Genomic DNA, 10,758 nt, shown 5'->3' with positions numbered 1-10,758 from the left:
GGGCAGCAGGGCTGTTCTCAAGCCAGGCTGGGCCCCCCAGTCCCTACGATTCTCCCCACGAGCCCTGCGGCCCCCAGGAAGGACCCTGGCACCCCTGGTGGTCTGCTGGGAGAGACACCACCTCTGTTACGAGGCAGGGGCGGGAGAGGAGATGCCCCCACGGTTCTCTGAACACAGAGGAGTGAGGGGAGCGAGACGGCGTGCAAACAGGGCCGCCTGTTCACAGCTGGACCAGAGCACCCCTCAGAAGCCCCCCACCAGGCACCCTTCCCATCCATGTCGGCATCACCTCGGTACCACGGTGAGGGGTAGAGGAAACCGGGGCTGACGCGGGTGTACAGCACCTCAGAGAAGCTGAGATGCGAGAGAAAGAACCAAGTGTAGAAAGGCCTCCGCATCACCACAAACAAGGAGGGACTGGTGGGCTGGAGGTGGAAGGGGACCGGCCAGAAGGGGCTTCTGAGCCTGGGGGCGAGGAGGGGGCCCATCGGGGGGCTGTGGACTCCCTGCTGTCCAGCCAGGCTGGGGGCAGGGAGTGGCATGGGCCGAGCCACCTAGAGATGGGAGAGAAGTTGGTTTCAGTACAAAAATAAATACATTTGAATTCTGCTTAAGATGAGGTGACAGTTTTCCAAAGCTTGGACCGAGGGGCCTGGGGTCAGAAGGGGAGGGAGGAAAACAGACTGCGAGGGGCCTGGGAGGGCAGTGGGGAGCGGGCATTCATGTTGGGAGCCAGCAGCGAGCTGCACTTTCAGCTTATGTGGACTGTGGGGGGCAGCTGCCCCCGGGGGTCAGTGGGTCGGGTCGGGCCCCGGGCGGGCGGGCTCCCTCCTCCTCCCTCTCACTCAGTCCAGAGACAGCATGGTTAAAGAGACAGAGGTAGATTAAAACGTCATGATTAAAAGCAGATTAGTTATCTAGGCTTCTCAGATTAAAAAACCAAACAATCAAGCAATCATTCCAAAAGGTAGCTTCGTGGTACCTCTGCTGACCCCATGTGTGACTTGGGCTGTCCCTGCCCCGTCCCCGGTGCGGCCCGGGAGAGAGTTCAGCACTACGGGGCCCAGCGGGCCCAGCCTGGGGCCGGGAAGAGGTGGTGGGTGGTGCCGGTGCCCCTGCCCGAGGCTGCTATTTCCGCAGGTAGCGCTGCGCCAGGATGGCTGCGTCCAAGGGGTTCACGGGCTGCGCGTCGTGGCCCAGCCGTCGCACGGGCGGCGCGCTGCCCAGCTGCCGCCTGGGCCCCCAGCTGCGGGCCTCGTGCACGGAGCTCTTCTCCTCGGCCAGCAGCAGCTGCTGCCGCATGTAGTTCTCAAACTCGTACTGGGAGCACTCCTCTGTCACCTTCGCCTGTGCGGCAGAGAGAGACCCACAGAGCCCGGCAGAGAGCGCGAGAGAGCGAGAGAGAGGCGGAAGCGCAAGAGGGAAGAGCGGGGCAGTGTCAGCTGACCCGCCTCAAGGGCCTCCCGCCCCAGGCACCACACCCTTGGGCCCGATCTAGTGGCCCAGAGTGTGGGTCCCGGAAGCCCTCCAGCCAGCCTGGACCTCGCCTTGCTGGCCACCCTGGGCGTCACTCAGACCTGTGATCTCCCGTAACTCACTGACCTTGGAAGAGGTCCCTCAGAAGGCTGTGTCCCACCCACCTCCGTGAAATGGGGCAGTAGTCGCCCCTCGCAGAGGCTCTCGAGGGACGGGGGCAGGTCAAGTGTTAAGAGAGCGGCCTGGGGCTGGGGTGCTAGCACCTGGGCAGCCCTGTTTCTCCGTCTTGTCCCAGGCTGAGCTCCCTGGGACAGCCCAGGCACAGTCACAGACTGGAGCGGGCGGCCCCTGGGCTAATCATCAGGGGGAGGGCAGGGCTGCAGAATCAGACTGGGGTTCAAGGCTCAGCCACTACTTCCAAGCGGTGCGCCTTGGGGAAAATTACCTCTGAACCCGTTTCCTCTTCAGTGAAATGAGATAGGAACACAGGACACATAGGCCTGTAGTGTGGATTGAACGAGGCGTACTGGGGGGGCACTCACCACATGCTAGTGATGATTACTTTTAGCTGCTGAACAGCCGTGGGAGGGCGTGGGAGCTGGGGGGCAGGGCCTGGAACTCTCTCTTCGAGGGCCAGAGGCTCTGCTGTAGTCCCAGGCTGGCTCTGTCCGGTCCTCCCTGCCCAGTGCTTGCTGTGGGACTCCAGGGTGGCCCAGAGAGGGAGGGTCCTTACAGTTGCCCTCCCAGGCTTGGCCAAGCCCTGCCCTCCAGGACGCACCCTAAGATCACCCGCTAGCTGCTGCCTTGTGCCCTGGTCTCTGCCCCGACCCCGGGCCCAGCACTTTCTCCAGTGCAGGCAACAGGGGAGGAGAGAAAACTGGGAGAAAACGAATCATCTGAAAAACTAAAAGCAGGAAGGGCAAGAGAGAACCCTGTGAGTCAGAGGGGCAGACCACTGTGACCGTTTAAAGCGCCGGCATATGGCAGAGCCAGGGCCTGGGCAGGAAGAGGAAGCCGAGGGAGGGCCAGGCTGAGCTGCCGTGAGGCCTCCCCACCGTGGGGCCTCCTCCTCGACCGCCTCACAGCCCTTCTCTCAGGCCACGGAACTGCCAGCTGAGCCAGACCCAAGGCAGGCCCCAGGCAGCTCAGGCTGAGGACTTAGGTCTGTCTTTCCCAGCTCCAAGGGCTGGGGAGAGGCCAAGGAGGCCCTGGCTGGGAAAAGGGCCGAGGGGGTCCTGCAACCCTGCCCTCCCCAACTCACCTCCTGGGAGCTGTCTGCATTGCTCATTTGGTCATCGATGTCAGGAACCACCTGCAAAGGCCCGCTCAGAGAGGACAGGGACTGCCTGCAGGGGAGGCAGGTAAGTCAGGCTGGCTCCAGGTATATATATATACATATATACATACACACACACACACACACACACACACACACACACACACACACACACACATTGGCCACGAGGCTTGTGGGATCTTAGTTCCCTGACGAGGGACTGAACCCAGGCCCTTGGCAGTGAAAGCACAGAGTCCTAACCCACTGGACCGCCTGGGAATTCCCTCACCCAATAAATGGGGGACAATTTCCACCTCGCAGGCTGTGGTGAGAACTCAGTGAGATAATACCCATCCCATAGTTGGCATGGACTGGCACGTAGTAGATGCTCAACGCTGAGTTCTGCCTGCACCCTCCCAACCCTGCCCATCAGGAGAATCTGGAGATCTGACTCTGATTGGAGGAGAAACGGGCCCAACCTCAGGCTACTTTTCTGGGGAGGCAGGACAGTGCCTACAGGTGGGCAGAACCCGGCCTTGCCCCTGCCGACTCACCACGACGCAATAATGGCACTGAGGGCCTCTAGGACGTCGGCAGCAGCCAGGCGCTGCTGGGGGTCGAGGACCAGCAGTTTCCGGATGAGACACACGGTGTTCTCAGAAACCCGTCCGTCCCTGATGCAGGAGAGAAAGAGGGAAAGGCTCAGGCGGGGTGGGCTGGTGCTGGGTCTTGGACCCAGGACTCTAAGCCTCACTGTGTTGTTTCCAGCCCTCAAGCCTGAAGGGCTGGACTCCAGGGAGGGAGGACTCACTCGGGGATGGTGTACTCGGCGGCCTTGATCTTGCGGAAGAGCTCCTGCGGGATGCTGTCGTAGAAGGGGAACTGGCCGTACAGCATGGTGAAGAGCACCACGCCCAGGGCCCACATGTCGCTCGGCTTGCCCCGGTACGGCCGGCCTGCAGGGCACACGGACACATGCACACTCAGCCCGGGGCTGGTGGAGAACGGCCCTGGCACTCCCTCGGCTTACTGGCTTCGCGCCTGAAGTCCTACCCACAGGACCCCTCCGCCTTGGCACCCTCACGTCCAGTCAACCCCCGCCCCATGCTTCCTCCCAGAGCAAGCCTCACGGGCCCAGTCCTTGAGCTTCTGCCATGCTCGTTCCTCCTCCGCTCCTCAGGCTGGTTCCCGCTCGTGCTCTGGAGACCCGGCTCCACAGCGGGATGCCCCGCCTTGGCATGGCCCCTGAGGGGAAGGGGTCACACCTGGCCTTGTGCAGCCCACCCTCCTGGGCACATTTCACGCCTCCTCCTCACAGCACCAGCCCTGCTCTACTGACTGCCAGCTCCCGGGTGCTGGTCCGGCCTCTGCAGCAGACAAGCTCTCCCAGGAGCTCTAACTCTCCCAGGAGCTTTCCCTGAGCTTTGACTTTTGAGGGAACAGTGAACTTCAAGCTTTCCTTTTGGTAATGACAATGCCAGCTGCGGTTTATTGTGCCAGACACTGGGCTATGGCCTTATTTAATCCCACAGGGACCTAATGAAGTAGGGGCTATTATCATCCCGATTTTACAGATGAGAAAATAGAGGCCCAGAGAGGTCAGTACCTTTCCCAAGGTCACACAGGTGTTAACCAGATTATGAACTGTGAGGGCAAGGCCATGACTGCCATTTCACAGCTTCATGCCCGGTTCTGAGGCCTGTGCTTGGCACACAGAGTCAATGAAAGGCAGACCTGGGATCAAAACCCACTTGAGTCACCCCACTTCATCCTCTTAACAATGTAGGGAGGCAGGACTGTTTTCAGCTTTTAACCCACAAGGAGACTGAGGCTCAGAGAGTGGGGTTGAGGGCCAAAGTCACACAGCTGGGTATTAACAAGGCCAGTCCCAGAGCCCGGGTCTCTGGTCTCCCAGTCCAGGTCTCTTTCTGATGCAGGGGGTTCCTCTGTTTCATCCTTCAAGACTGGCATGAGTCTGGACGAGCCAGAGAGAGAGGCCAAGGGCAGCAGGTGGGAGTGACTGCGTGTGGAGGCCACCCCAGCCTGGCACTGCTGAGGAGGCCTGACCAGAGGCAGCCCATCCACCCCCAGGCCTGCATACAGTCACAGACCGCACCTCTGACACAGCTCTGGCTCTGTCAACTACAGGGATGCTTTCGGGACTCTCAGGGAGGGTATCCAGGCTGGGCTGGGCTGGTGGGGGAGGGGTGCTCAGGGAGTTGGGATGAACCCCTGGCACCCAGATCCTTCTAGCAGAGGCCACAGGGACTCCACCCAAAATCCCCAGGCCTGGAGAGTGGCACCACTGCCCCCTGCAGAGGTAGCCCTGGGAGAGGCCTGATGCTCCAGCAGAACCCTCAGCTGGGAGAAGGCCTCCAAGGAGATCGCAAATGCTCGTGGCAGGTTAGAGCAGCCTGCTCCACAGGAAGATCTACGTGACAGCTCGGGAAGAGGCTGCTTCTGCCACTGTGAGGAGGGAGGCACATGTGTGAGTGCTGGGGATAATGGGCCCTGTAGACAACCCTGAAACCTTCGCATCGCAGGGATGGGAGCCGATGTGAGCCCTTGGTCCCCGGAGGGATCAGGACAGAGAGAGGGACCCCAATGTGGCAAAGGACAAGCAAGAAAGGAAAGAAAGCCTACGGTAAAACAGAAGCATGGGCTTGGGCAGGAGGCAGCCCTGGGATCGAGCCTCCTGGTTTTCTGGTTTACTATTAGCTGTGACTTTGAACAAGAGGTCTGATCTCTCTGAGCCTCAATTTTCCCATCTGTAAAAATTTTACCTCACAGGGTAGCTGTGTGGTTTTTATACAGATGATGCCTGTCATATGCTCAGTACAGCACCCAGCACTAACAGTTTATCAGAAGGTGATAGCTACATAATTGACTTATTTTGTGTATTACCTGTCTCAGCCCCACTAGAAAGTCAGCTCACCATCCATGGAGGCAGGATGTTTGTCTGACTGTTCACTGCTGTATCCAAAGTGTCTAGAACAGAGCCCCGTACATGGCAGGTCCTCGGTAAATACCAGCAGAATGAATGAATGAATGAATGAATGAACAAACAAAGGGAGTGATATCTTTGAAATGCAAGTCTCATCACGGTAGCCTCAGTGAAGACCTTCTCAGCGGCGTCCTCTCGCACTTGAATTAAAGGATGGCGTTTCTCAACAGGGCCTCCATTATTAGGCCTTGCGCGGCTGGACCCCCATCCACCTCTCTGGCCTCCCCATGAACTTTCTGAGTGGCAGCCTCAGGGGCCTTCTGTGGTTCCTCAACTATGTGGCGCCACCTTCGCCCAGTCACACCCCTTGTGGGCTCCTGTTTATTCTCACAACCTCAGTTCGAACGCCACTTCCCTGGGGAGGGTCTTTAAGCGCCCATTCTTCATGCTCACAAAAATCACGTTTCTTTCCCTCCAAGCACTAATCTCAGAGAGTAACTAGCGTAATGATTACCATCTTTTTCCTCCATGGGACCCCACATTTTGTACCTGGAGGGACAGTACTGGTTTAGGCCACCACTGAAACCCCAGCACCCAGCCCGGGGCGCACCCATAGATAGTTTGTTGACTGAATGAACGGCTGCAGGGCCCGGCTGTGTGAGGCCCCAGGGCCTGCTGCCTGGCAGCCTGCACATACCGCTGAGCACGTCTGGACTGATGTAGGCGGGGCTCCCCCTCTGGTCCTTCAGCAGGTCCCCCTCGCTCACGAGATGCTTCCCGAGGCAGAAGTTGGTGATGGTTATCCGATGAGTCCTGGGGGCGGGGGGCAGAGAGTGAACAAACCTCGGTGTCTGTACCCACGGGTGCCCCAGCTGTCCCCACCTCTCGTCCAAGGAGCAGAGGAATCACACCCACGTCCTTTTCTTCTCCATTGGCCCTCCCGGCCTCCCCATAGTTGCGTGGGGAGTGCCACTGGGGGCACTGACACAGGCCAGTCGCCCTTGGTTGCCACCTGCTGAGCCGTCCCCGCAGGGATCTGAGCCACTCTGACCAGGGCAGCTTCAGGGTGCTCCCCTGAACCTGCGCCCTGGCTGAGTCTTGGGGCTACAGCTTAGGGCTTGGAAGAACTGCAGAGATTTCCTCAGTCTGCACACACATAGTATCTACCAGTAGACTGGGAGGAACTGGAGACCGAGTCTGGTTCCCTCATTTACACAGGAGGAAGAGGAAGCCCAGCAGAGTCTTGGAGGCCTTCCTTGAGTGCCCCCCTTCAGTCCCCCAGTGCTGATGGCTTTGGTCATCACTTTTATTACTATCGCAGCAGCACCAACAGTACTAAAAACTAATGCTGGGGCTTCCCTGGTGGCGCAGTGGTTAAGAATCCACCTGCCAATGCAGGGGACACAGGTTTGAGCCCTGGTCCGGGAAGATCCCACATGCCGTGGGGCGACTAAGCCCGTGCACCACAACTACTGAGCCTGAGCTCTAGAGCCCGCGAACCACAACTATGGAGCCTGCGCTCTAGAGTCTGCGAGCCACCACTACTGAAGCCCGCGTGCTTAGAGCCCGTGCTCTGCACCAAGAGAAGCCACCGCAGTGAGAAGCCCGCGCACCACAGCAAAGAGTAGCCCCCACTCGCCGCAACTAGAGAAAGCCCGTGTGCAGCAACGAAGACCCAATGCAGCCAAAAAAATAAATACAATAAAAATAAATTTTAAAAAAAAAGGAAAAGGAAAGAAAGTTTAAAAAAAACCCCAGAAAACCTAATGCTTAGCAAGTGCAGACCCTGGCTTAAGTGCCCGACGGGGACTGTTTTCATTCATCCCTCACAACAGCCTACAAGGGAGACTTTCTCACGGCCCACTTCACAGATGATGCAATCAGGACACAGAGAAGTGGAGAGACTTGCCCAGGGTCACACAGATGGTGAGGAGTGGAGCAGGATCCAATCCAGGTCTGTCCGACCTCGGACTCCACGCTCTGAGTGACACCGGTGGGGTGCCCACTGGGTCCCGGGACAATGCCCAGCACCTGGCTTTCCCTTCCGTTCCATCCAAGCTGACTCACCCCTTGTCTTGTACAGCAGACTCTGCACTGGCTAGAAAACCACAGATCCCCCATCTGAGAGAGCCGTGGTGAGAGCAGCTTTGGGCTCCAGTCCTTTCTAGGGGGCTCACAATGAGAACAAAAACCGGCCCAGAGAGGACGCTGTACGCCACCCCTGGGGACGTGGGGTGAGGGTGCAGAGCCTCCTCGGCCTGTGTTGGGGGACACAGGGAGGAAGGGCCCCTCTGCCGTGTCAGCCGGCTGGCTGGGCGGAGAAGCCTGGGAGGACGGCAGGAAGGGAAGCCCCAGCAGGGGCCTTGGGCGGCCTCTCCCTAGAATAGCCTCCAGGGGGAGAAGAGGTTGGCTCGGAGGCACGGGTGTGCGCGGCTGCACTCACAGGCTCCGAGAGCCCTTCAGCTTTCCTGGGGAATTCTGCGGGCAAGGGCTTGGTGCAAAACAAAGGCCAGTCTGTCCCCAGCGTTCCAAATGGAAACGCTGGCTCTTGCCCTCCGTACAGGCCTGCCCTGGCAGATGCCACGGAAACCTGCCTGGTGGCCCCCAGGGCAGTTAGAGTCTGAGAGGGCAGGTGAAGGGTCTCGGGCAAGGATCACGTCAAGAAGTGGGCTGCTCCCACGTCGCTGAACACGGCCTGGCCTGCTCAGGCCTCTTGTCCACGAGGGCCCCACAGAGCAGACGCACTGCATCTTCTCGCCTGGTCAGAGCTGGCCACAGCAGCTGGAGGCCTGAGACGCTGGGAGGAGGACCGCTCAGGGGAGAGTCTGGTGGGCTTGGGAGTCAGATCCCCGGGATCTAGTCCTGGCTCTGCCACTTCCTGGCTGTGTGATCTTGGTCATGTTATTTAATCTCTGTTAAACCTCAATTTCCTCATCTGTAAAACGGAAAACATTAGCACCTAACTCCCAGGGCTGTGTTAGGATTTAACAAGATAAGAAGATAATCCCAGGGAAAGCACTGAATCCAGGGCCTGGCAAACAGTGACTGATTACTAAGGGCCAGCTCGGATTATATCTCATCCTCAGACGGTGGGCACAGCTGGTGGAGGTTACCAGTGGAGACCCCAGGGAAGACACCGTGCTGAGGTCGCGGGTGAGAGGAGCCACACTGTGACGACAGGCCCTGGAGCACACGTGCCCGCGCGCTGGCCTTCCACTCCACTCTGCCGGCAGGACCTGCCAGCCCTCTGCCCGTGGGGCTTGAGAAAAGCTCGGCCGAGACTCTGCAGGGTGGGCGGCAGGACCAGGTTGGAGCCTCTCCCACAGGAAACCGCACGGTCAGCCTCCAGCCCTCCCGAAGCCTGGCGATGCTCCCTGCCCACCACCACTGCCCCAGTCGGCACGACGCACAGATCCCTGGGAGTCCAGACCCCCCAAGCTGATCCTGGCAGGAGAGGCAAGGGCAGCAGGGGTGCAAGGAGAGAGCTCCGCGTCAGGAGGGCCCGCTCAGTGAGTCATTCTTCAGCTATGGCCCTCTGGGCTACCACAGTGTGTCTGCTTTTCTAGGATGTGGGCATGCAACGTGCCTAGGCGGAAAGAGAGGAGGACGGAGAAAGAACCCATAGCCAACCTCAGAAGGGGATTTCAGACGGCAATGCTTGCTCTTTATCCACAGCAGGGGAACTTGCTGTAGTAGCTGCCTTGCAAACCCTTCTCCCCGTTTCCCTCCTTGGGAGCGCTCTGTCCTGCTGGGAGACGCCAGCTCGTCTGCTGCCTCTCCAGCTGGACTTAGGGCCTGGCCTGATGGGCAGGAAGGGGCTGGAGCTCCTCCACGTCCACCCTTGACTTCGCAAGGATGAAAGCGAGGCCCCCAAGAGGGGGAGAGGTGCGCGCGTGGACACATGGGAGCATACACTGGGCGGCCAGCGTGGGTCCCTGCAGCATACCCGGCGCCTTCCTGGCACCCGTGACTCAAGTGAGAGGCGGCCAGAACCTCTGTCTGCCCAAGACAGACAGGGGATTATAGGGTTAAAGGATGTGCAGCCAAGACCCAGGGTCTGAATGAGGTGTGGGTGCTCTGCAATCCCAGGGAAACACACCCATGCATGCACATGCACGCACACAGACACAGACACACACTCGCATGGACACGCACGGAAGAGCTGCTATAGCTACACTGGCATTACTCAAAAGAGGTGTCACCTTCCGACTACATTCCCAGAAGCCAGGGGGGCCTGGAGAAGTGGGAGCCAGAAGCTAAGCCACCACAGAGACAAAGAGGCCTGGGGTGCTGGCCTGGTTAGCAGTGCAGGAGCCCCTGATGGTGCATGCCCATAAGCACCCTCGGGATGCTCACTCAGAGCCAATGAATGGCTGCATGGAAGCCTGGGAGACCATGGGCTCTGCAGCCAGACGGACTTTGTGAACAGTGAGCCTGCAGCCCAGAGTGGGATGGTGACTGGCCCAACGTCCCACAGAAGGCCAGGACCCGAGTCTCCCGACATGAAGACAATATGCTCTCAGGGCCAGGATGGTCTGCACTTTCCGACACCTCCTCTCCTTGTGCAGTTCAGAGCTGGGGCCGGGGTGCCTCGGGACCTGGCCGCCTCGGGACCTGGCCATTGGCATCCTCGTCGGCCACTCACCACACAGCAGGCCTCATCTCCCGAGGGAGCGAGCATACAGGCCCTGCAGGCCCGGCTGGCTAGCACAGGGTGCGCTTATGAGGGGCAGTCTCTGCAGGAAGGCATAATCATCTCTGCTTTCACAGATGAGGACACGGAAGCTCAGAGGAGTGCTTGGTACCACAGCAGCTTCTCAACACATGAATGGCTTAATCAACAGGTGAATAATCAAAGGAACGAGTGCTCACGGTCTCAAGGGTAATTAAGAGGCAGTGCTGTGCTGTGAGCCAGGTCTGACCCCCAGGGCCCACTCTTCCCTGGCTTTCTTAACTCTCTTTCGGCTGGTCAAGGGTTCAAGCAGCCCTGGAACTCCCGTTTCTTTCCCTCCTCCCCATGCAGCACGACAGGACCAGGTTTTAACCACTTCACTTTTCTCAA

The 10,758-nt window shown here is 59.1% G+C and overlaps 1 protein-coding gene across 2 annotated transcripts in view; it reads right to left on the bottom strand.

Moving 5' to 3' along the window:
- Positions 1 to 909: 909 nt before the first annotated feature.
- STK40 (serine/threonine kinase 40) overlaps positions 910 to 10,758 on the bottom strand; it is a 36,395-nt gene continuing 26,546 nt past the window's right edge. The window contains exons 7-11 of one of the 2 annotated variants that reach the window (XM_007453816.1): positions 6,394 to 6,509; positions 3,564 to 3,708; positions 3,307 to 3,426; positions 2,738 to 2,822; positions 910 to 1,347 (exon numbers count right to left, since the gene is read on the bottom strand). In XM_007453816.1, coding sequence (XP_007453878.1) covers positions 1,129 to 1,347; positions 2,738 to 2,822; positions 3,307 to 3,426; positions 3,564 to 3,708; positions 6,394 to 6,509 — 685 coding nt within the window. In that variant the 3' untranslated portion in view covers positions 910 to 1,128. The remainder of the gene's footprint in view (positions 1,348 to 2,737; positions 2,823 to 3,306; positions 3,427 to 3,563; positions 3,709 to 6,393; positions 6,510 to 10,758) is intronic. The other variant, XM_007453817.1, reaches the window with a different exon arrangement.

Source organism: Lipotes vexillifer, unplaced genomic scaffold (assembly GCF_000442215.2).
Source record: "Lipotes vexillifer unplaced genomic scaffold, Lipotes_vexillifer_v1.1 scaffold213, whole genome shotgun sequence".
Taxonomy (NCBI): Eukaryota; Metazoa; Chordata; class Mammalia; order Artiodactyla; family Lipotidae; genus Lipotes; species Lipotes vexillifer.
This window is presented reverse-complemented; position numbering and strand designations above follow the sequence as displayed.